The 26,411-nt window shown below is 44.1% G+C and overlaps 2 protein-coding genes across 3 annotated transcripts in view; both read right to left on the bottom strand.

Moving 5' to 3' along the window:
• The window catches only part of tnikb (TRAF2 and NCK interacting kinase b), a 53,818-nt gene extending 40,428 nt beyond the window's left edge, over positions 1-13,390 (bottom strand). The window contains exons 1-2 of the mRNA XM_056364947.1: positions 12,500-13,390; positions 8,466-8,531 (exon numbers count right to left, since the gene is read on the bottom strand). Coding sequence (XP_056220922.1) covers positions 8,466-8,531; positions 12,500-12,607 — 174 coding nt within the window. The 5' untranslated portion in view covers positions 12,608-13,390. The remainder of the gene's footprint in view (positions 1-8,465; positions 8,532-12,499) is intronic.
• A 2,434-nt stretch (positions 13,391-15,824) lies between these two features.
• pld1b (phospholipase D1b) overlaps positions 15,825-26,411 on the bottom strand; it is a 36,543-nt gene continuing 25,956 nt past the window's right edge. For both annotated transcript variants that reach the window (XM_056364949.1, XM_056364948.1), the window contains exons 18-26: positions 26,163-26,276; positions 25,664-25,774; positions 24,855-24,943; positions 23,608-23,721; positions 22,635-22,684; positions 21,396-21,530; positions 20,169-20,322; positions 18,973-19,090; positions 15,825-18,757 (exon numbers count right to left, since the gene is read on the bottom strand). In XM_056364949.1, the coding sequence (XP_056220924.1) occupies positions 18,533-18,757; positions 18,973-19,090; positions 20,169-20,322; positions 21,396-21,530; positions 22,635-22,684; positions 23,608-23,721; positions 24,855-24,943; positions 25,664-25,774; positions 26,163-26,276 (1,110 nt within the window). In that variant the 3' untranslated portion in view covers positions 15,825-18,532. The remainder of the gene's footprint in view (positions 18,758-18,972; positions 19,091-20,168; positions 20,323-21,395; positions 21,531-22,634; positions 22,685-23,607; positions 23,722-24,854; positions 24,944-25,663; positions 25,775-26,162; positions 26,277-26,411) is intronic.

Consider the following 26,411-nt stretch of genomic DNA (forward strand, 5'->3'; position numbering starts at 1 on the left):
TGACTGCAAACCAAACTATGCTGTAGTGAAACCACACTACTTCTCTTTCTTTCTTTAAATACAACCACAGAGAATAATGTACAACAGCTGGGTGACGTGACGTGACACAGCCGATATCAGGGTTTCATGTGACGGAGGTCAGCGCAGACGAGAAGATCTATTCCCACTTTGAAAACTGAAATCGATTGCGATCTCCTATTAATGATGATTAGCTCCACAGGCTGTCTTAAAAACAACAGATCACATGTTAAACGCCCCTCCTGCATATGAACCCTGCAGAGCTCCACGTACGAAACTGCAGCTCTTATATTTCCTCCCATGTTTCCTGCTCTTTAATCTGTCGTCAGTCTTTTCAGTTTGTTTTGATGTTTAAGTGCTTCTCTGTCTCTGAAGCGCCACCCACATCTCCTGTTTCCGAGCTGATCTGAGCTTTTGTAGGCGGGACTGAGAACGAGGGACGCCATCTTTTTGTGCCAGAAAAAAAAAAACAAAAAAAAAAAACACTGACAGGAAAACCAGTGACACATGTGGATTAGACGTCTGCAGCCTCACAGCTTTGTTGGAACGTGTTTTTTTCTGATCCGCGGGACGACATAATCTGTCTGTGGCTCGCCAAAACTGTTACTAATCACGTCAGAAAAATAAAATCTGATGTCACAACGCTACGGTTTTAGATGTGGTTGAGGGTTAGGCACAAAAACAACTCAGCTAGGTCCAGGGAAACATCACGGTTAGGGAACCTTCATCATCATCATGACTCAGAGTTGGAAACAGAAAACGAAAAGTACAACACCCACTACAGATTAATTAGGGCCGACTACACCCGCCAAAATAAAACTCCAAAAATCCAATCTGATTAACAGGCTCCAACTTACAACTTACTTTCCTCCGTTTGCTTGTCACCTGAACACATCATGTTCAACTGTCCTGTAAACACACGTCACGTTATGCAAATGAGCCGGTGACGAGTTGCAGCTCTCTTTGATCTGATTTATTTCTAAAAGCCTGAACAAATAAAACCAACAAGATATTTTCCTATTTTCCTATGTGCGACCCCTCAGATTTTTCTTGCGACCCGTTGGAGGGGTCTCGACCCGCAGGTTGGAAACCGGCGCTGTATAGAGGTGGAAACTGTAACTGAGGAAGCTGAATCTAAAGTCTGAAGACGGTATCACAGCTGTAAGAGCGAGAAAGTGGAAATTCAACCACCCCTCACCCCCCCCCCCAATCACACACACACACACAACACACACACACACACACACACACACACACAGACACCACTTCCTCACAGTAACCTAGCAACAAGCCTGGCAGGTTGTTTAGTGAGGGCGACGAATGGGGGGTTGGAGGAGGAAAAGTGACAGCGGTGTGCGTCTGTGTGTGTGTGTGTGTGTGTGTGTGTGTGTCGGAGCAGAGGCCATGATATTTCACACTCTGGGTCACTTGCACATGTGAGTCGCTCAGATTTGCATGCACACACACACACACACACACACACACACACACACACACACACACACACACACACACACACACACACACACACACACACACACACACACACACAGTGTCTTGGTTACTCGGTGTTGCATCAGACACTGACTGTATCAGGCTGAAACCACCTCAGAGTGCGGAAAGTCTCTTGTTCTTTCTTTCACATCTGTCTCTCTCTCTCTCTCTCTATCTCTCTGTCTTTCATCTTTTTTTTTCTTCCTGTATAATATCACTCATTCCCTCTGTTTCTCCTTCATCATTCATCTCTCAGTCACGGTGCAGCGGCAGTTTTCGGGGAAGGTGGGAGAAGATCAGGTCTGAGACAAAAACAAGGACGCACAGAAAACCGTCTTTCATTTTGTGCTCAAACAAACACTGTTGTCAAACTCACTCTGCGTTCACCACAGTGATTATAAAAGTGTAAAGACAGAGAAACTATTAACTGGAGTGATGTCAGACGGCGTATTGGAGCCACATCGAGGGAAAAAAAAAAAAAAATAAATATAAATAAAGTCGTAATTTTGAGAATAAGATCATAATATTTCAAGGAAAAAGTCACAATATTACAGGAATAAAGTCGTAACTTTATGAGACAAAAAAAAGTTGTAATGTTCAAGAATAAAGTCGGAATATTAAGAGAATCAAAAATGTAAAATTACAAGGGAAAAAAAGATAATAAAAACCAGGTGAAAGGACAGTCAGTGGCAGCTGCTGTTTTTCTGTCTAACAACAGAATCGACTCAGTTTCTTCACAATCTTTTCAATGTCCTGATGATGATGATGATGATGATGATGAAGATGAAGAACCACTTTATTCTCAAAATTTCAGATTTTTTCCCCCTAATACTCTCACTGTGTCTGATGATTCGATTACGTGACAGACGACACATCAGACCATCGACCAATCGCAGCTCACTGTTATTTACAGTGTGTGTGACAGTCACGCTGTCGGTGAGTCATAAGTTACCGAGGACTTCGCTCTCTCGGATGACAGAACGGTGAGAGTCCGACAGTTACAGACTCGCTCTCTCTGCTGAACTACACTCGATTGGCTCTGGACGGACTGCTGAGCCAGAAAAGAACATTTAAATAAAATACCAAATTTCACATTTTTATTATTTCTATTTCTTCTGCACTAACTGCTCTTCACTGGCTTCTGTAACTTACTGCGTCATTAACCTGTCAGGCCGTTCCTGCGGGTTTACTGTCCACATTCATAAGATAAATGAGCATCTATGGCACTTGATATTAAGATCTGAACTTCTGAAGCTTAAAACTCAGTTCATTTATTAGCAAAAAAGTACAAGTGTTTGAAGTTTTACCAGCAAGGCAGCGTGTGTCCTTCGTGTCCAGCTACACTCTCTTCTAATAACATGCTGATATTGAGAAGGAATAGTTTGCAAATTAGCAGCGAGTACATCTTTGCAGGTATTTGGTCATGAAATACATTTTCTAGTCGATGATGAAACGAAAGGTTTTTACGTTTCATCCTCTGAGGAGCACGAATGTCCGGATCAAATTTCATGGCGATGATGATCCATTCAGTAACTGTCAAGATTTATAATGAAAACTTAACATGCTAACTTCGTGTTGGCACTGAGGAAAAGAGTCAGGGAGCTGGATTCATCCTCTGGGGATCACCAGAAGACAGACAGATCCACATGCAGCACCTACAATGTTCAGGCCTTCTGGTTTTTATTACAGGTATGGTGATCTTTAAGACGAAGCTTGCCACAGGTTGTAGATGTTTGCTGCTTTCGTGGCTTTACTTACTGACTTTCATGAATAAAAGTCAGGACCAGGTGTTTTAGTTCCAGATTTGTGGGGAATCTGGGATTCACTCAGCAGTGTTATGATCCAGATAACTCAGTAAACCTGCTGCTTGGACGTCAGGTTAAGTGTGTGAAGTGCTGCTGTGACTGAAGGACAAACGGCAGCGATCCACCGCGATGAAGCAATAAAAGGTGAGGCAGATAAACCAGGGGAGATGAGAGGAGGAGATATCGTCTCAGAGAGGCTCTTTGTTTTGCTATCGCTCTTCCTCCGACACTGATGGCCGGCCAAACAGTCTCCCAGAGGTGACACCGGGCTCCCAATGTGTGTTTGTGTGTGTGAGAGAGAGAGAGATTATGGCCATGAGGAGGCTGTATTAAAACAGGAGCTGAATCCTCACACACACACACACAGACACACACACACACGCAGCGAGAGAGAGATAAAGACGGCGGCAGAGCGAGAGGAGAGGGAAGTGGCAGGTGAGGAGGAGGTTTGACTGGAGATAGAAAAGGGCGTAATATCCTTTAGAGGCAGCCTGAGGCGTAGAAACACACCTCGAGCCCCGTGTTCAGACAAGCCTCACATTCCTCACCTGAACACAAGCCCTGACACATTAAGACTGAGACAGAAACAAACACGCTGAGTTTCCAGCCCTGGACTGTAATATCACAGCTGCACTGGAAGCAGCAGATCTGGGACAGTTTTCCGTGTCTGATTATGACAGAAACGCAGGAAGTGACTGTAAAAGGATTATTAAAAAAAACGTCATACATGCTGTTGCTCCTGTTTACAAAGAGGCTGTTATCATTTTAAAAACCAGTAGTTGGTGCATTAGAGGCTAAATAGAAAATGGAAAAGTGTTTTAGCGGCACATTCATCTGCACATAAAAGCTGGAGAATTAAAACCTGATTTCTTGTGTTATATTTTTAAATTGCTGTTGCAGAAAACTGGGGTTTAATGCCAGGAAGTGAGATCCCAGTATTCCCAGGAATTTTTCAGAGTAAAACACTGGCATGAATCCTGCCATTCTCAGCATGTGTGTGCTTGTGTTGTCTGCGTGTTAGCAAAATGACAAATGCACCAAAGAGGCCTGCTCCAAACCCGACTTTCGCTGCTATGCAAACGTCACAGCAGCAGTTTTCCTCCAGTTACTTTTCATGCAAAAAAAAGAAAAATGGCAGTTTACAGTTGTGTGCTGTGTGACAAGAAGGTTTTTCTAGTGTATGCATGAAGTGAGCTGGTGTCTGTCGAGGCTGTTATCAGGGCACGTCTGAAGGCAGACACTCAGTGGTGGGGTGATAATCCTCCTGCTATAGAGGGAAAATGGAGATAACGGCTTCAGACAGTCTGTCCTGGAAGGTTTTCATGGTGTTGCGTGACTGTTTGTTTTAAGGAAGTTACAAAAATCATCAGACGCAGCTACAACTACAAGCTGCTTCATCAACCACCCAGGCCTCCATCAGAGAGCAGTGGTCAACAGGTGGAGCGTTAACAGCACAAGACAGCCTGTGAAAACTACAACAGATTGAAATTCCCGTGTCTCAAAGCTCCACAACAACAACAACAACACACAGTAACGGCCGCATGTGATGAGTTTTCCTTCCCTGCTAATAACCTCAGGTCAGCGCTGTGAAGATGCTCAGACGCTTCCATGGATGAATCCAGCTCCCTGACCTTTATTCTTCACTGTTTTAAATCTTGACAACTACTGAATAGATCACCATGAAATTGAAATGTGATCCTGACAACTCGCAGATGTTGTCGTTTTTCTGCACTTCTGTCTGCGTGTTCACAAGAGAACAACAACACATACGAAAAAAAAATAACACTTCTCTGTAGCTCTGTGTCTAAATTCAAACCTCATTTATAATGACAAACGCCTGTTTTTCTAAGGGGAAGAATGCATCATGCCTGAGAAGTGACAATTTTTAAAATAATGGAAAAACACTGAACCCTAAAAAGCAAAAAGCTGCGACAGCTGAAACATCAGAGAGAAAAACACCGGATTCAGATTTTTTCCTTTTCTTCTTCTACGGAGCGGTGAGTTCACATTCTGAGCCACATCAAACATTTCCGTTAACGTCGTGTTTGCAGCTGATTGAGAATAAAAGCCCCCCAGCTGCCGGGCCTCTGAAGGAAATGAGACAGGAATGAGGAAGGACACATTGCTGCAGGGCTCTTGAACCTGATCTTGTGCCTCTGCACGGTCTCACCTAAACGCTTCCGGCACAGACGTCAATTTATGCCGAGGTTTCGACACGTGAACACCAGTTAAATGTGTCTCACTTTCATTATATACCTGAAGCTATCATGTTTACATTCATACATAAAAGAAAGATATTACAAATCACGTACTGTATTTTCTCTATTTCAGATAGTGTGAACTAATTGACAGGAGCGGAGGAAAGCTGCAGTGAGACGGATCACAGATATTCAAAGCAGCAGGTTGAAGAAGCCTCTGAGTTTGGATCAATATAACAAGTTGAATTAACTCCACTTTGTGAACGCTGATTCACTGACTAATCAAATCCAGAAAGACTCTCAGCGAGTTAACGCTGCCTCCTCATTGGATGAAGGTTGGGGCTTTTTACACACCTGCGTGTGATGGAAAGGTCACGTGTGCTTCACCAGCTGCACATGTGCTGATTAGCACGACATCAGATCCTAAACTTACTCTCTGGATATCGGCAGCAGCAGCTAAATGCATCAAAACCTGCAGTGCATCTTTCACGCTTTATCGCTCTCTAAGAAGTCGCAGTCTTCCACCATCATTCAGATATTTCTTTTTTTATTGCTCGCTCACTCTCTGTAACTGTGAAAGATTACTAAAAAACTGGGAGCCAGGAGGGGAGGCGTGAGCGGCCCCCGAGTGTAGAGAAACGATTTGAAAGCTGCTGGAAAACGTTGGCAGGGAGAATGAATGAAAAATATTCTGCTCTGGGTCAAGAAAAAGTCACAACGACGGAAAGTAACCGAGTATTTTCACTCCAGTGCCGCAGCTTCTGGACGACTTTCTGCTTGTGCTTCTACTCTTTGTAGCAATTTCCCAGAAATCAGCACATTATTGCAATTTCTTATTGCGTTTTCCTGGAAGGAATGATGTAATTTGGCACTAATTATAGAGAAAATGGAGACACTTCACATTAATTAATTCTAATTCATTTCTATCTTAGCCTTGAGAGGGTCAGCTGAAGTGCAAGAATGTAGAAAACCTTGAATATTTACACAGGTTTCTGTCTGTTCTTCCTGTTATTTGAATATCTTTTATTTATCTAGGACAGTATAAATCAAACAATAGGCTCAATCCCGATTATGTATATTCATAATTACTGCAGTTTTTTGATCTGGAGCTGTTCCTATAGTGGCTCTCCTTTTCTAGTTTTCCTGCCCCAGTTGGCTGCTGCTCTTAGATGCTGTAACGAAATCAGTCACTGTATCTTTTAAAAGTGGATTTTTCTTTTTTCAGTCCAAGATCTTAATTTACCCACCATGCTCAGTGATCGACCTCAGCGTGTATTCATTTTGTTCTATCAATCATCTTGGCAAAGGAGGCGTCACCTCGCAGAGACAGCGGATCAATACCGAACATCCAGCAGACAGAACGAGTGTGTCGAGGCTCTGTGTGCATCAGCAGACGTGCGAGTGTGTTAATTGCTTTCAAAATGAGAGAATCACAAACGCAGGAACACACACACAACACACACACACACACACACACACACACACACACACACACACACACACAGGCTCTCGGCTGTGTTGCTACAGTCTGCGTGGGCGTCTTCCGGTCGCCCGACAAAAGGAGAAAGTCGGTAGAAACTTCATTTTTCGCCCCAAAAGTTTGGATGTTGTGACTCTGTGAGCTCGTGTCGGGATCAGGAGGAGAAGAGGATCAGGTGACTCCCCGCTGAGTGAGTCACCAAATCCCAAATCACACTAGCAGCAGACACTTACAGGCCAAAACACATTATCTTATCCCTGAAATGCACAGGGTCAGATAGCAAGTGTTTCTAAGGGGTTTATTAATGGGCTGAGTCATGACAGGTAAAGGGTTATTTACAGGATTATTAAGGAGATAGTCGTTCAGTTTTGGATCTGACTCTAACATTAACAAATCTCTTATCTCTCCTCACTCTTTTTTATTAGCAAGGAGAAGTTAACACAGGCAGCAGCTTCTCATTGTGAAGCTATAATATGTAGGTTTTCCTCTTTATAATGTCTAAAAATGACTACTTACATTATCTCAAATGTTTCCAGCAATTTTCAAAACCAGAAAAATCCATAATTTGAAAGCTCTGTTTGATTCGGTCGCTAGCAAATTAACGTTTTATCCAGTTTTAAGTCACATTTTTAAGATGTATTTTTTACATTTTGGCCAGTTTTAACATGATATTTTAACCAGATGAAGGATTTTAATGATTGAACGTCTGAATCTTAAGTTATCAGAGAAACAATTCTCTGAGACACCGATGAATCACGTATTTTTTTAAAGGTGAAACGGTTTTATTCATTGTTTTTACTGGTTTTAATCCCCTGCTCTGTTTGTTTTGGAGGGGATGAGACCGCTGTGGGAAATTCAAGCAGCACAAAAAGCTCCTGAATGACTCACACTGAAGGAATCCTAACCGGGAGAAGCTGACATATTGATGGCAGCGGTGGTGAAGACAACAACTCCCATGATCCCACACGTCACCATGACGTCACCAAATGTCGTCACCAAATGTCGTCTTCTGTCTTTTGTCCTGTTTCATCTGAATGTCAGATGGTTAAAATGACAGCTACAGATTAATCAGCTGCAGCTAATTAACCTTAATTCTGCAGCAGCTAAAATGAAAAGTAATGTGCTCAGCCAAAGATTGTTTATGAGTAAAGACACATCACTCTGTAACACCGCTGTACAACCAACAGGTAAACAACAGAAGTTAGTCCCAGTTAAAGATCCCCTGTAAAGATTTCTGATCAATTCTGAGCCGACAAAAAGGTGATCAGACATCTTTGAGTTGAGCCTTTGTTAGATTCAATACGATTATTATTATAAAATAGTCTCTGTTCCTCACTCCCTGAACGTTTTCATTATAAGATGAAGGGGATTCATGTGCGAGATGCTGCAGTGCATCATATAAATATGAGCTTGTTTTTTGCTTCACGCTCATACACGGCAGCGTGGGAGTTAAAGATTATAAAGTCTTACCTTGTAGACCTGCCCATAGGTTCCATTTCCAACCAGTTCCACCAGCTCAAAGATACCAGCTGGGTCCTGAGAGAGAGAGAGAGAGAGAGGTGGAGAGAGGTAGAGAGGTAGAGAGAGAGAGAGAGAGAGAGAGAGGAGAGAGAGAGAGAGAGAGAGAGAGAGAGAGAGAGGTAGGGAGAGAGAGAGAGAGAGAGAGAGAGTAGAGAGAGGTAGAGAGAGAGAGAGGAGAGAGAGAGAGTAGAGAGAGGTAGAGAGAGACAGAGAGAGAGAGAGAGAGAGGTAGAGAGAGGTAGAGATGAATGAGGAGGAGACAGTGAGGAGAGAGAATGGGGACAAAATGGAAAAGTTATTCAAGGGGAACATAACTCTGACTAAAGTGGGCACAAGATGGATGTTGGTATTTAATGTGGAATTTGACCTTCTCACACACACACACACACACACACACACAGATGCTGATTGACTGCATACCTGTGGTATTACCTTGTAAAAGCCTTTCTATATCACCACACTGCACTGACACGACCAGGTTACGGTCGTCTTTCTGCAGTAATCTGATTTCTTTATCTTCATATAAACAAGAAATCTCAGTTTAGAAAAATCCGAATTCTGTAGAAAACTTTCTGGACACGTGAAGATGTAACCAGGTTTCAGAGACGTCAACTCGTTTTCAGAACAATCCAAAGACTTGCAGTACGATGGAGGTTAGTGTGGATTAAAACTGCAGCTGAGTTTAGTTGTGTATCAGTCAAAAATCCTTCATTATGCAGAGAGCAACCATTGACAAAGACCAAGGAAAACCCCACACAGGATAACTGTGGCCGGATCAAGGCCAGCAGGCAAATTCAAACACACACACATACAGGTAAAAACACACACATAGCTACACACAGCCACACACAAACACACACATAGCTACACACACAACTACACACAAACAGACACATGAGATAATCTTATCTCCAAGCTGATTAAAATACACTAAACCTCCCAAAACACAGATCTTGATCTTGAAGCATACCTGTGTGTGTTAGGTATTAGCATGTGTGTGTGTCTATTAACGTACAGTAGGCCACAGGAGAGCGTTGGGACTATTAGAGTGGAGCCTCCTGAAGGGGATTAGCTTAAAAAGCAGCATTTCTTTTCACTCAAGGTCAAACAGAAGCACATCTAATCCTGAAGGACTGAGACTCACGTGCACACACACATGCACCTGTACATGCCTGTTACAGCTCTTACCAACTGTGGGGCCACATGCAAAAGAAAAACACCAGTCAAGAGAAAAGGAGGCTAATGGGAGCTGGCCCACCTGCAACTTGCTAGCGGCTAGGTGGCTAATAAGATTTCCCACTGCACAAATTTGTCCCCAAAAGCATGAATATGAAAGCGTGTGAGTCAGCTCCAGTTTTATACTAGACAGTAAAACATCCTGGGTGGTTTTAAATAACAAAAAGCTGTCAAGCTGAGACGCACAGTAGGAACTACTTGGAGTAAATTTGAAATGTAATTTATTTCAAAATGTGACTTCACAGAAACTGATAAAAATGTTTTTCCAAGGTTGCTGGAGTTCTACCACCATCATCTGCCATTTTTCCACCTTTTCTTCACACCTTTCTGAACTATTGCAAATGTATGCTTAGATTTAACTAATTAAAACACTTGGTTACGGTTTGGGAGTGATTTTTAAAAAGCTGAATGTTCATTTTCAGATCCGTTACATCCGACGCTGGAACTGAAAGTCGACGCTGAACATCAGCTGTTGTGCAAAATCGTTCAATATGGATGTACAGTAATTCCTCCAATTGGGTTCTGAGGGACTAAAGTGTGTGTTAACACCTACAGCCGACGGCTCAACACAAGGTGTCATTTCAACTCATGTGAGCATTTTCCTGTTGTAAAGTCCATGCAGCTAAATTTACATCTCGCAGACGGTCACAGATGCATAAACGATGACTTTTCGGTTTTAACCTGTGAGGACAGACTCTCAGAAACAGAATAGTTCAGACAGTTTCACTGGTTAAATCCTGGATGTTATGCTTCAGTTCTGAGCCTCTGTACCTACAGCAGCTTTGCACATACAATATTTGGATGGAGTGGATAATCCTAATAAGCATTTTGGACACTCAGGATCATCTCCAAATCAGCGATGTGGACAGTATGACAAAACTACTGGCTGGTTTACAACCGGTGAAGTCACATCACTGGTGGTCCTGACCTGTTGGGACTCTCAGCAGGGAGGGTATGACCACGACCACTCTGTACGTACAACTGTTTTCTTAAGGAGAGCATTAAAAAAAGGATTCCCTTCTCCTCCTGAATGGATTCCATGTTGTCTGAAAAGGACATGGGCTAACAGAGAATAACAAGGCCGTGACCTCTGTGTCCTCATCTGGAGCTCTGTCAAGACTCCAACGGATATTAATACCGTCCCTGGCCAGAGCTATCAGAGGAATACACCCTCAGTGTCTGACATATTTCAGAATAGAGTCTGTCGGCGTGGAGGATGAGGACTTCAGCCCTGATGGGAGGTACAGTGAGAGGAGGAGGTGAGTGTGTGTGGGGGGGTAAATAGGGAAGGTGAAGATGGGTCAAACTACATGAGCAACGAGATCATTTGGGAGGTGACGCTCTGCAGAAACAGGAAGTGTGTGTGTGTGTGTGTGTGTATGTATGTGTGCTTGCGACAGGCTTTGCGTCACGCTGAAATGCTTCCCCACAGCTCTCTCGGCTCCGTCCTTGGTGACCTAATTTCTAGTCGTCATGCCACTGAGGGAGAGAGCAAGGATTCACATTTTTACGAGAGCATGCACATCTCTCTTGATCCTTCTCCCTCTGTCTGTCTTTCTTTGTCCTACAGTGCTAAAGTGTGTCTGTATCTCTGACACACACACACACACACACACACACACACACACACACACAGAGACATGCAGTCCCACCCGGTCGATCATGCCCAGACTTGATTGTTGCTCTGCAGGTACAACTGTGTTGCATAAGCAGCAGGCAAAAGGAGGAGACAAGAAAGAACAGCTGTGCAGAATACCACACACACACACACACACACACACACACACACACACACACACCAAGTGACATGTGGTATCTATAGTTCATCTTGAACTGAGCACATGTTAAATCCAAATATGAATTTCAACTTTATATTTCTGTGAATGTATCATCTGCCTCTCTCTCTTTCACACACACACACACACACACACACACATTCCTGCATGGTCTCCTTCTGTACACCTCCTATCGATGCGGACGCGCACGTGCACGCGTACAGACACACAAACAGCCACTGCTATGCAATGCTGCTGTCGCCACAACATCACGAAATGGCGGAACTCGCTCCTGTTGCGGTTATCATCGCTGTTATTCACGGTGTGTGCGAGTGCGCGCGCGCGTGTGCATCTGTAACTGCTGCATCAGTGTGTGTGTGTGTGTGTGTGTGTGTGTGTGAATCTGTCAGTGAGCAGGCAGCTTAACATCTGCCCCACATAGTACAGACAGCGGCCTCTATTATGCCGACTGACGCACGCGCATCGGGATGTGTGCACGCGCACAGCGGCAGCAGCAGCAGTAGCTCAGGGCCTCATTACATCACGTCCCAATTGTTAAGAAAAAAAAAAAACATCAACAACAAACAACAACAGGAGTGTCGGTGGGAGGCCACATGATCCCACACTCTGCTTTCCGACCTGATTTCCTCAATCACTGCCCGCCGTGCACGAGCACTACAGCCCACACACACACACACACACACACACACACACACACTTACAAGCTACCGTACATGCGCGCGCACGCACACCACCGAGCGGGAGGCAGCAAAAGCAGAGGAAGACCAGGGAGACGCATCCTTGCGCGTTGGTTGGAGAGGAGAGAGCGGGTGAGGGATGGAGAGGGGAGGGGAGGAAAGAAGGGGGGGGGGGTGCCGGGGTGGACAGGTGCTCAACAGCTTCACACGCACGCGCGCACACAGACAGCGACACCACATGCACGTGCACACACACACACAGGGAGACATTTACCCGTAGTGCAGACAGGTCTATCTCGTCCAGACTCCGCGCGGGGGAGTCGCTCGCCATGGTTCTCTCGGTAGATACGGGACTCAAGATGGAAGCTTCCTCAACGACCATCGACCGAGAGGTGCAGAGCGGCGGGGATGAACTCACACTCCTCTAAAATAAATAAATCCCCCCACCCACCCCCAAAAAAAAAAAAAAAAAAATCCCCGGAAATGCTTGTGCAGGCGATGCCTTCAGGGGAGCAGAGAGGAGCGCTCCAGGAGGGGGAGAGAAGACGGAGGAGGAGCGCAGGAGGGAGGCGATGTGCGCGGGGCTCCAGGTGCTACATGCTGCTCGGCGCCGTGAATCCGGTGAATCCGGTGCTACATGCCTCCACCTCAATCACCATCAATCTGCACAGGAGAGGAGAGGAGCGGAGCGGGGGTGACACGCGCGCACAGAGATAGAGAGAGACTGACAGACACTGCACAGAGAGAGAGAGAGAGAGAGAGAAGCACAGCAGCCGGGGCGCGCTGACAGCGAACACACTCCGTCCGTACGTCCGTCTGTGTGGCGGAACAGCAGCGCGCTTCCCGGGAGTGGCCTGTGAGGAGGCTGCGCTACAGACAGAGACGCCCACAATGATACACACACACACACACATATATATACACATATATACAAACACACGCACATATACACACACACACACACACACCTCCAGTGTAACAACAATCACATCTACACAGCTGTCTGTTCCTGTATGGCAGCTTATTAAAGATAAAACTAAGTGGTAATCAATTAAGATCCTGAGCTGGAGCTGCAGGTCACAATCACACAGCCTCAGGCACTAACTGTCAGGAGGGGGGCGACCACCATCCTGCCCACCACCCCCCCTCCTTTTTTTTAGTCCTGAGTGCCAAAATGGCCTTTAAAGAACCCACAAGAGACATTTTCATGCTTCATTTATGTCAAATCAAAAGGACATTAAAGCGGTGACACCAGTGCCCTCTGCTCAGCTCAGGTTCCCTTCATCCAAACCCCAACAATCAGCGGTGGAAAGGAAATGAAGTACATTTACTTTACACTTCTATTTCTCTACATTTGTGATGAAAATATTGCTCTAGTAGTTTCTTTACAGTGATTTTACAAAATACAGCACACTGGTTTAAAGCTTAAACCAGCGGCTCCTGTGAACATTTTGCAAACTGTTGCGACCCCAGGGCGACAGGTCGTGGTTTGAGAGCGTGCAGGGACACATTTGCAAGCACATGTTTGAAAGCACAGTTGTGATTTCACACACATACACACCCTGCTGTCCCTGTTCTCTGCAGCTGCTGCTGACAGATTCTCAACACCTGAGATTGTGAGAAAAAAAAACAAACATCTGCCAGCAGCTTCTTCACAGACACAGACTGAAATATGCAGACAAATGAACAACTGTTAGAGCAAATCAACAGGCGTAGGTACTGGATACTACATGTTATGTATGATTAGGTGTCCTTATAGTGCATTACTATCTGTATGACATGGCTGATTACCAAAATGTAAAAATAAAAAGGTAAGGTGTGTTTAAATCTCTAAACAGCAATGAATACAAAACACTTTCCAGCTGTAGCGTGTGAGTGTGAAATCATGTGTCTGTTTCTTTATGTTCTCAGGACACACCTGAGTCAGTGATGTCATGTCAGGGCAGGTATTTCCCACACACTCTCACACACACAAAACCACTTCCTCAAACTGAACATTATAAGTTCTACAAAGCTCTGGTTTGTTACAGGGCTGTCATTCATGTTATTGTGTCCAATTTCCGCTACACAAAATGGACAGAAGTATGTGGACAGCTGACCCTAACAGCCTTATTTGATATTTTAAAGGTCACTTTTAAGACCATGAGCATTAACGTGCTGCTCAAACAGCCTCCACCCAGCTGGTTTCAGGCTTTCCACCAGATGTTGAACCTGCTACAGGGATTTACTCCCATTCAGACACATTAGAGCATTACTGAGGTCCAGCACTGATGATGGGCGATAAGGTCCGGCTCACATTTGGGGTTTCATTTCATGCCAAAGGTGCTGAGGTCAGAGCTCTGTGCAGGACTGGAGCTGAGGGCTTTGCCATGTTGAAACAGACACAAACTGCTGACACAAAGCTGGACTAAACTGATGTCAAAAATAGCACAGTGTGCTGGAGAATTAAGCGTCCACATAGTTTTGCCATTATGAGAATCATATTGTGTTTCTGTGGCGCCATCAAGTGGCAGAAGGAGAAACTGCAGGAGGGAGGAATTTGGGACAGTGGAGGTATTTTGAGGACAAAGCTGTTTTATTTTCCATCAGATGACAGGTTTTTCATTTCACTGACAGCACAATAAAACCTGTGCAAAGAATGATGGACGCACTGTAGAGAAATATTCAGTGATCATACAGGAGGAAGGAGGCAAGTTGACAGTTTGAAGTCTGATGAAGAAAGGCAATGAAATTGTTTCACTTCATTACTAAGTCGACTCAGACTGATATATAATATATATATATATTTTACTGCTTTATGTATAAAGCCTGAAGCCCATTTAGCTGGCTAATTAGCTAGTTAACGAGCTAAGCTAACAAGCCAGGTACGCCAAGCGCAGACACAGATACCGGCTAATTAGTGCTAGCGTTTAAATTAATTCGTGGAAACGATTCACTCACCTCAAAAAAACAGCAGCAGAGACTTCCTCACGTTCTGTTAGTCAAGCAACCGCGTGGCAAGACATGTTATTTATCCAATATTTACATGAAAAATAATCCTAAACGTACAAATACGTCCAAAAAACGTCACGTCCAGTGACTCAAATTAGCAGAGATGACGTAGAGCAGCTAGCTAGCAGTTAGCTAGCGGTTAGCCGACTCGGACAGCGCCCGCCTGTCACTCAAAGCGACCACGCCCACAATTCTGAGTAACTTTAAGCCTTAATAAAATTTAAATGGGTGAGTTATATTAAAATTAATCTCCTGTACAGTTTTCATGAAGGAGGAAATTAGCCATAGAGAATAAAAGTTGTTTTTTGTAACGGCCTGTAAACCACTGTAAGAGCAGTTTAACATGGGAGTCTATGGGGATTGACTCACTGTGGGATCCGGCCTCTAGTGGCCGTTAGAGAAACTGCAGTTTTTAGCACTTCGCCCTGGGGTCAACATCCAGATGGTAAAATACTGAAACCTTTATTTTATTGACATAAAAGTCATCAAATTTAAATATACTGACACTTAAAGTACAAGCGCGTACACAAGATATTTTATACCTGCATATAGAAACTAATGCTGTGTATGAATGACAAATTTTGAGTAAAAAAACAAAGAAGTGAAAGTAAAATCCGATCCATTTAATGACTTATTAACACCTCATTTATTTATTCCATCATTTCACAAAAAGCAACACATGACGTGGTACTGCAGATCATTATTTAGCGGTTGCCACAAGAAAACAACAGTCTGTGCAAATAGTGCATTTTCAGAGAGACACAGTGGTTAAAGCCAAAGAAAAAAAAAGACGGGACGGGTCAGTGTTTCGTCAACCTCTACAGCCCAGGTTTGAGGACAGTGAAGAATTAATCCATGTGCTCTGAATAGTTAAGTATGAAACCATTCAAGTTAATGACTTTATTTCTGTTCAATTTTCTGTTTCCTTTACAGTTTGGGATTTAGGTGAAAACAGACTGGTATCGCATTGGCGTCTTTACTTCGTTTCATGATTTTTGAAAAGCTGAAATCATGACAAAGATTAAAACCACTGGAGCAGGAGGTAGAAACACAGGGAGGTAGAGAGGAAGATTAAAAAGAAGAGCACGTACGAGGGCCCATTTCCCATAAATATTAAATGTAGAAGTTCCAGGTATATCTGACACGCAGCTTGTAGACAGGCACACTTTTTGTTAGCATCAACAAAGTCCATGGCTTTAAACGCAACCATTCAGCTTGCAGGGCTCATGCTTCTACCTGTCATGTTAAATGGCAACGAGCTGCTGTCATGCTGTCAGCTACAGGAAACGTCTGTGATGTTTTTTGGTAATAAAAAAAAAACAGCATCATGCAGATCACATACAGACCAACGAGGAAGACACTGAGAGATATCGATGCTACGTTCCAGACATGTCAGAAAATCGGAAATCCAGAGACGACAGTTTGAGTTTGGAATTTGAGAAGGAAACACAGCCACAAGGTTTCCAAAAAAATACAGATGTTGCATGTCTTTTTATAACCTTTTTCATAGCTGTTACAAACTTGAACTTGAGTTTTTATTATTCATGCAATCTTAAACCTGTATTCACTGATTTTTCTGGCCACTTGCAGGCAGCTGGAACACATGTTCATGTTCACCACAACAACTTTACGAGGTGACAATATGTTAATCCGGTGTTCTCAGCTTGTTGTACTGAACCCTAAAGACTAAAAAAAAAAACACTTCATGTATTTTTGAATGTACAAAAAACATCTGGGTGCTAATGGTGAAATGAAATTTTGCACTTGAAACTGCTAACACTTTATCTAACAAACCAACATTAGCAAATATAACTGATATAAAGTTGAATCTGTGTGTTGTGTCGGTAAAAAAAAGAAAAGAATAATAACAATTTTATTCAAGTTTCAAATTTCCTGGAAGTTTTCTGGAAAGAATAATTAATTATGAATAACTACTGGTGTAATTAAATCTAACCATTACAAGTAGAATAATGATGAGGAATGACAACTGGATGAATATGTTAAATCCTCTGAGGAAAAACATATTTTTCTTATAATTACTACCAAATTACTGCACTGTACTTCTTTCCAGAAAACTTTCAGGAAATGATGAAGAAAATTGCACATCCATAAAATAAAGCACAGCCAAAGGAACTAGAAAGACAGAGTATAAAACAGGTCACTTAAGGCTGAAGTTAGCATCCACAGTATGAGGAATGTAAATGAATAAATGTACTGTCTCATCAATATCAGTCCGTCTCCTTTGGCACTTGTGATTTTCTGTTTGACATAAACATTAAAAGCACGGTTCAGAGATTGTTTTGTTTTGTTTTTTGTTTTAAGAAAATGGCTGAAGACGTCCGACAGCTCTTCATCCTCTTCTCTGCACCAGTGTTTTCATCAAAGTCTCCTTTAGTGTCTTTTCAAACCGTCCCGTCTCAACACAGAAGAGTCAGAGCTGCGTTCGCCGGCCCACTTTGACGTTGCATAGTGTTGTCAGAGAATGGAGGAGCGAGCCGTTTGTGAAAGGGGATTATAGAGTAATAGCTTGGGCAGCAGGAGGCTTCAGGCTTCACGGTTGATCACTTCACTTTCTCTACTTTTTTTTCTCTTTTCTTCTTGTAAACGTGAGGCCCAGGTTTTCAGGCACTGTAGAGGTCAACGCTCCATCGGCTGGTCGACTTTGTGTTTTGCATCTGTTTAAAACAACGAGCTACGTGTACATGTGAGTTTTTAACAGGTTACAGTCTCGTATGATATTGTGTAATCTAAGCGGGTGTAACGGTGCAGAGGCTTCGTCACAAACCTGCCTCCGCCACAGCTGACGCCATTTTGGAGGTGACTGTTAATGTTGAAATAATCTAAATCTCTACAAACAAGGATGTAAACAGGAAGCTACTGCAGTTATGTCTGTAATATAACTGTTTCTAATTACTGTGGCAGAGTAAAGTGTCTCATGTCGTCTACTTAAAAACTCTACTGTTCACTGAACATATAAATAGTTTTCAGCTTGGCGACGACACTGTCGTCTTTTAAGCACCACAGATACAGCTGCTGACAGCTGGACCTGAGGTCAGTGTGAATTTAACAGCTGGATGGATCACACTTTGGGCTGAAATGTCACCTGGGAGTCTAAATTCAGGGTGAAATGACAGTATTGTTTGACAGCTGATGAGTGGTGGAGATGTTTGTTTAATGTATCAATAAAAATGATTTTTTAAGAGCATAAATGCAGCAACTAAAACCTCCAAAATGGCAGCAGGTTGGGCGTAATCCACCTGGAAGCCTTCCACATGATGCACACATGAACACACAGGTGAGTCTCTGTCCCTCCGGCTCAGGTCCAGACCTCCATGGGCACCATGGCCTCCTTGGAGCCGATGGGAGGAAGCAGGTTCTGCTCGCACAGGAACTGAAGAGGAAACTGGACCAGGAAGCCGCGTATCTTCTTCAGCTCCTCGTGAGCGCGGGCCGGGTCCTCCTTCTCCAGGCCCGTCTTGGCCAGGTAGCCATCCAGCTCCAGGATGTTACGCACGTCGCTGGACGGCAGACAGCGGAAAACCTGCAGCCAAAGAGGAAGGCGGAAGAAGAAGTGATATTTTCTTTCTTTCCACATTGGGAAATAGGATTTTATAAAAACCAATCGATTCAGAAACTGATCACCTCATCCCATATAATAAAAATACTTTAATAAAATAAAACCTTATTCCAGGCAATTACTTCAGAATCTAAAAAATAAATAAATAAAACTTTGGGAAATATAACGTTGGACTCCACCTTCTGGTAGATGGTGGCGTTGCGAGCGCAGGTGGCCATCCACACCTCCTTGTAGAACTGGTCACTGACGGGATCTGACAGGTCGATGGAGGGATCCGTGTTGGCGCCGAGGATCATCCTGAGGAGGAGAACAGGGAGGAGGAGGAGGAGCAGGAGGAAGAGGAGCAGGAGGAGGAGGAGGAGGAGCAGGAGGAGGAGGAGGAAGAGGAGGAAGAGGAGGAGGAAGAGGAGGAGGAGGAGGAGGAGGAGGAGGAGGAGGAGGAAGAGGAGGAGGAGGAGGAGCAGGAGGAAGAGGAGGAGGAGGAGAGGAGGAGGAGGAGGAGGAGGAGGAGCAGGAGGAGGAGGAGCAGGAGGAGGAGAGGAGCAGGAGGAGGAGGAGGAGCAGGAGGAGGAGGAGGAAGAGGAGGAAGAGGAGGAGGAAGAGGAGCAGGAGGAGGAGCAGGAGGAGGAAGAGCAGGAGGAGGAAGAGGAGGAAGAGGAGGAGGAGGAGGAGGAGGAAGGGGAGCAGGAGGAGGAGGAGGACAAGGAGCAGGAGGAGGAGGAGCAGGAGGAGGAGGAGGAAGAGGAGGAGGAGGAAGATGAGGAGGAGGAGCAGCAGGAAGAGGAGCAGGAGGAGCAGGAGGAGGAGGAGGAGGAGGACGAGGAGGAGGATGAGCAGGAGGAGGAGGAGGAGCAGCAGGAGGAGGAGGAGCAGGAGGAAGAGGAAGAGGAGGAGGAGGAGGAGGAGGAGCAGGAGGAAGAGGAAGAGGGGGAGGAGGAGGAGGAGGAGCAGGAGGAAGAGGAGCAGGAGGAGCAGGAGGAGGAGGAGGAGCAGCAGGAGGAGGAGGAGCAGGAGGAGGAGGAGGAGGAGGAGGAGGAGCAGGAGGAGAGACGTGATGAAACACTGGAGGCTCGGGGGAAAGGAAACATTAAACACGGCAGGAAATTGCGAGCTCAGATATTTGGCAACTAAAAACACATGATGATGAAAAGTAAGTAGTTGCTTAAAGAATAAAGAAGAACAATAAACTAAAATTTCTTAATTATCAACATCCTCAACAGCTCCAAGAGAGAAGACGTTTCCTGACAACAAAAGCAATGACCGATGATTAAATATCTATGTCAGAAAAATAAAAGGCATTTTCACTTTCACATTTACTCGTGTTTAATGTCTTTAAACTGGATCACAGAAACCAGGATTCGGGATGCGTCCGTACTTGAAGCACTCGAGTCGAAGCTGCAGAGCGTATTTTCCGGCCTGGTACTTCTCGCCGTCCATCACCGCCGTCACCGTCTCCGAGTCCTCCACGATCACCGCCACCTCGCTGTCCCTCTTTCCCAGCATGCTCCTGTCGTTGATGTTGGCAGAACCTGCAGCAGCAGAGAGGGACGAGACAGGTGTTACATCACAGAGTCCACCAGATGGCGCCGTAACACAAGCTACAGTTCAGACTCTTCAAATCAACAAACAGGAAAATCGGATTAAATTCAATTATTGTTCAGTGAGTTAAAACTTCAAAATGATATAAAACAAATAAATTAACATAACATACTGTACATTAAAAAATCACTTCAAGAAATATGTTGAATACTTAAAATCCTGCCTGAAAGTTAATGAGTTTCTTTATATTTTAAAGCAATATTTACATATTTGTACGTCTCTTAAAACAGGGTTTGGACAAAACAACAGAAACAGCTGCAGATTTCAGTTTAATATTATTGTAAAATCTCTGTTTTTGACTTAAAGTTGAGGTATTTGCGTTATTTTGTCCCCGTTTTATACAGGTTTCATACAATATCTCATTTAGTTATTCCATCGTTTTAGACGATCACACGGGTCAGAGGATCAATCAGAGGCGTCACAAGATGATTCATGGAACATAAATTACAAATAAATTAATTATTCTTCTTAAAATGATGCTTCTTTTTTTAAGACGTTTGTTTAATCTTTGTGTTTTTTACTTTCTTAAGAAATTCTACAAAGATTCTCTCTCAAAAAAAGTCTCAAACCAGGAAGTACTGGTGCATCTGAGTATCTGGAGCCTCCGTTCAGCTCAAGATGGAAAAACTAAACCAACAATAAAGAAATGGATGATCTGACATCTGGTCGGACAAACTCTGTATTCTTAGCATATGTGGCTGCAGAGGAAACTGAATCCAGAAACTTCACCACAGCCGACTCGCCGTCTTCGGTTTGGATCATTTTTTAGACTCTGAAAACCGTCGTGATCAGACATCAGGGATGAAACCATCTGTCTGTGCAGCTCTTGTTTCCCGCTCTTTCATTATACATGTTCAGTCTCGTGTCGGGGGAGAATATATTTCATTACTGCCTGTCATCTTTTAATCCTGTAATGAGAAATACAAGCTGCTGCATCGACACCGGCCAAACGTCTGGCGTGACGATGCAGGGAGTGAGTGAAGTGTGTGTGAGACACGTTTACCGATGATGACGGTGTTGTCGTCGGCGATGAGCATCTTGCTGTGGACGTAGATGAGCTCGGTGACCAGCTTCCCGCCCAGCTCGGCGTGAGTCCTCAGACCAGCGATGGAGATGTAGTTTATCCAATGTTCTCCCACTGGAAACAGGAAACACACAGTCAGAGTTTTGTTCTTATAAAGTGTTTAGTAAAAGATCAGCGCCACCTCTTAAGTTTTTACTTCATTTAATCATCAAATTCATTATAATTTTTCATATATTTTTAATTCTCTGTCTCTGCACGTTGATTTTTACAGCGAACTCAAACGAATCTGTCGCAGCAGGTCAAACGAAAAACATTATTCTACTTATGTATAAATATAGAGTATGTGATTTGACATTAATGGAGTAAAACATGAAAAAGCAGCAGTGTGATTAAAGACGTGACTTTTATCCTAAAATACATAAACCGCTCTGCAGATGTGCATTTCTTTCTTTTTGTTCTGTTTGTGGTTTGGTTGTAGGTTTTCTCTTTAGAGCTCGAGCTTTAATGACAGACTGAGTGAGTTCCTATATTACAGGATATACATACTGTACAGGACTGAATACGTCTGCTCTCCAGGAACCTTTATTCATCCAGCAGGATCCATTTACTGGGCACAAATACCTCAGCAGCTCCCTGAGTGAACGTCCAGGTCTTTGTAATAAGATTCCTCTGCTCGATGCTTTTTCTCACAGTGACTTACATTAAGAACCAGAGCTAGATATCATCTACATTTGTGAGTGTGTCCCGTCTAAACAAGTGGCTAAAAGCATCTTCAGAGGCGCTGAAGCTGCATTTTTGAACATTTTAAATGATTTTTTATTCAACTACTTCATTTTCTAGTACGACAGTATCATAACAAAGCAGCACGGCAGTAGTGGAACTAGTCGTAGTAATAAAGGCATTAGTTGCAGTAGTGGTGATGGTAAAAGTGACAGTACTAAGCTGTAGATGTACTACTGCAGAAGAAGCAGCTGCAGCAGAAATTAAAGAGTTAACTACTGAGTGAACGTAGTGATGTCACAGTGTACTGACACACCCTGGAGTGCACTTCTACATCACTGCAACAGAGCTTAAGGTCATGGTCGTGGTAGCAGTAATAATGGAGTAATAACACTCACCTTTAATAGACTAATTCTACATAAATGAATAATAACAGCGCTGTCGGAGCTTGTGTCTGACATGAACGCAGGGTTAAAGCTGCGGTCGGCTCGGACTTACTCTCTCTCCTGAGCTGCGAGATGATGGAGTGCTCTCCTCTGTTCATGGTCCTGCAGACAGAGGGACAGAGGGACAGAGGGACAGAGGAACAGAGGGATGGAGGGACGGAGGGACAGAGGAACAGAGGGACGGAGGGACGGAGGGACAGAGGGATGGAGGGACAGAGGGATGGAGGGACAGAGGGACAGAGGGACAGAGGGATGGAGGGACAGAGGGACAGAGGAACAGAGGGACAGAGGGACAGAGGGACAGAGGGATGGAGGGACAGAGGGACAGAGGGACAGAGGGACAGAGGGATGGAGGGACAGAGGGACAGAGGAACAGAGGGACAGAGGGACAGAGGGACAGAGGGACAGAGGGATGGAGGGACAGAGGGACGGAGGGACAGAGGGACAGAGGGATGGAGGGACAGAGGGACAGAGGGACAGAGGGACAGAGGGATGGAGGGACAGAGGGACAGAGGAACAGAGGGACAGAGGGACAGAGGGACAGAGGGATGGAGGGACGGAGGGACGGAGGGACAGAGGGATGGAGGGACAGAGGGACAGAGGGATGGAGGGAGAGAGGGATGGAGGGACAGAGGGATGGAGGGACAGATGAGCAGCAGATCCACATTCCTCTCAATACAAGCCTTTGTGTGTCAGTGTGTTTGCACGGGGAGGGCTGTGTTTACTCAAGAATGCAGACCACACAATAATAGTTTGCCTCAAAGAGAATGACACACACACACACACACACACACACACACACACACGCACACGCACACACACGCGGTGCATGGTTAATAACTGTAGTTAAAGAGCGAAGGTGTGGCAGTAATCCATCAGTGGCTCCTTCCGGCATGTCAAACAAAGTCAAACAGCAGGAGGGTTCACGGCTGCTTTCTCATCCATTCATGCAAACACACACACACACACACACACACACACACACACACACACACACACACACACACACACACACACACACACACCTGTAGTTGAAGTGCATGACAGCCTGGATGGCGCTGCCTCCTCCGGTGTTGATGTCTCCCTCGAAGCCTGGCAGCAGAGGCGTCACCACGTACACTCTGTACTTTTTACCCTCCCTGAAAAACGACAGAACAGACAGAGAGAGAATTTATTAATATCATGACATGGTTTGTTTTGAAGCAGCGTGGAGGACCAACGAGAGCTGTGGACGTTACACCACAACATGTCCAAGCGGCGTTACTGAGGCTTCACAGTGACTCTAGAAAACCAGCAACAACATCTGAAGTTTGGTGAATAAACAGCGACCAGGTTAGAAAACACTCCCCGACCTCATCACGTCTTCAGAGGCAGAGAAGGAAAGCAGAGCTTGACATATCGATCTTTGTAGTTGTTGTTGTTGTCGTCTGCCGGCTGCTTCCATTAGAGGTCACTACAATGAAACACCATCTGTATAATTCATTTGGCAAAGGGTTTTACACCGGACGTCCTTCCTGAGCGACGCTGCCATGGGTTTGAGGAGCCGGGGATCAGCAGGGATATTGGTGTGTTTATGGTGATTAAATGTGGCTATAATTCCTTAATAAAATCAATTTAAAAAGATAAAAAAATATTAGATGTGAACTTCTTTAAAAGCAAAACTAGAAGTGATAAAATGAGATTTGTAGATTAGTGTGTAGCAGCTGCAGAAACGTCAGCAGCTGTTTTATCTTCATTGACTTTATACAGGAAAGTTTGATTCAACGCTGAACAATGTGTTCAGTTTACATCAGCTTCCACCCGAACTGTGGGAAACAAGAGAGACGCAGCAACAGTCACTGTGTTTATACACCGAAGAGAAACCAGGTCAGGTCTGTGTGTCAGCGTGTGTGTGTGTGTGTGTGTGTGTGTGTGTGTGTGTGTGTGTCACTTAGTGCCCATGTGTTTTCCTGTGTTTGGTGCAGGATGTGTGTCGTCTGATAAGCTCTGACAACAAAACATGAAACAGAGAAATAAGTTTGTCAGTCAGCTGGGAGGTGTGTGTGTGTGTGTGTGTGTGTGTGTGTGTGTGTGTGTGTGTGTGTGTGTGTGTGTGTGTGTATACACTGGTTGAGTGTTTCTGGGAACTCATTTCAAGATAAAATAAAATACACACAGCGGCCTTTCAAAAGTTTACAAAGAGTGTGTTGACTTAATTGGGTATCTGATCAAGTGCGTGTGTGTGTGTGTGTGTGTGTGTGTGTGTTTGTGTGTGTGTGTGTGTGTGCGCTACCTGTACGCTCTGATGATGCGCTCAGCAATCGTGTCTCCTATCTTGTTGAAAACATGTCTGTTATCTGCACAGCTGATGAAGAACTGATTCTGAGAGGAAAACAAACAAACATATCTACAGTGAATAAACTGTGTAAACAATGTCTCTATTTCACAGCATCATCTATAAATAATGTCTTTAAAATAAGCAGATCACTCCTCCTGCATTAAAGGAATAATTTAACACTGAGAAATGACACTTACTCACTTTTCTAATAAAAATATTTTCACCTGAGGCAAATATTCAAATTTTTACTCCACATTTCTCTGATAACTGCAAGTTACTTTGCAGAGTTAGATGAAAACTACACAATATAATCAAAAGTTAATGCATCAACTATTATAATATAACAATATAATATATATTATTCTGAAATTGATCACTCTGCATAGTGAGTGCTTTTAGGTTTGATACTTTAGGTGTTTTCTGAGGGATAAAACAAACAAACAAACAAAAGAGTTTGTAATCAGTTGCAATCAAAGTGACCATAATGTATCTGCAGCTTGTTTCAGGCAGAAGTGGCCCGACGTTGCAGATTTACTTGGACGCTGTGAGCTCCCACTGTCCCTGAACTACCCACAGGTTCCGTATTAACTCCAGCAGCTCCTCTCTAAGAGGCTGAGTGAAGACGGGGAGGAAGCAGATCTGGATTCGTACTCGTTGGACTTCTAATCCACGGTCACGGTCACGTTTCACCATCTGCGTCGTTGCTATGGTTACCTACAGTTTTAATAAACCTTTTGTCCTGGTTTAAAATGGAGCACAGATACCTCTATGTAGACGAAGTGTTGGCTGTTCTTGATGGCGTGGATGTAGGCGTTGTGGATGGACTCCTCGTGGTATTTGATGCCGGCCGACCAGTCGGAGGCCGAGCGAAGGATCTGAGGGAGGGGAGACGAGAAGACGATGCCTTCATTCTTCAGCTTATTATTTCATTATTTTAACATTCTCCATTAACTAGCATTAAGCTTCATTATTTATAAGCTAACTCTTGAGTTTACACGACTTATTTCTACACGTCAAGTTCCATATGACAACATGCCAATCTTTAAAACTCACTTCTCCTGCAGTTAGTTTACAAGAAACCAGATGTTTTTATATCGGATGTCAATCACTGCGACATAAATCTCGCACAGAGAGAGACAGCAGAATGTTATTTTCTATCTGTTATCTTTCTCACTTTTTAAATACAGTCACAGGTTTACAGTCATTTTTCTTAAATTCACATGAAATAAAATAAAGAAAATTTAGATCAAAACCAGGACCAACCTGTACTTTGGTGGGGATGCAGTTGGGGACCTGGTACCGCTGCTCTCCGGCCGTGGTGTGGGACTTGGGCAGCAGGTACGGGTACGACAGGGAGCGGTACTTTGGCTTCACTTGCTGGTAGAGAAAAAGAGACAAGAGTAAGACAAAGGCATTATGGGAACGCTTCGACCGAACAGCTTCCTCCTGCAGTGACAGCTTCCTGCTGCAGTGTTGGTCCAGACTGGAAAAAGGCAGTGAGTCAGTGAAGTA

The sequence above is a fragment of the Seriola aureovittata genome, chromosome 20, assembly GCF_021018895.1.
Source record: "Seriola aureovittata isolate HTS-2021-v1 ecotype China chromosome 20, ASM2101889v1, whole genome shotgun sequence".
NCBI classification, from domain to species: Eukaryota; Metazoa; Chordata; class Actinopteri; order Carangiformes; family Carangidae; genus Seriola; species Seriola aureovittata.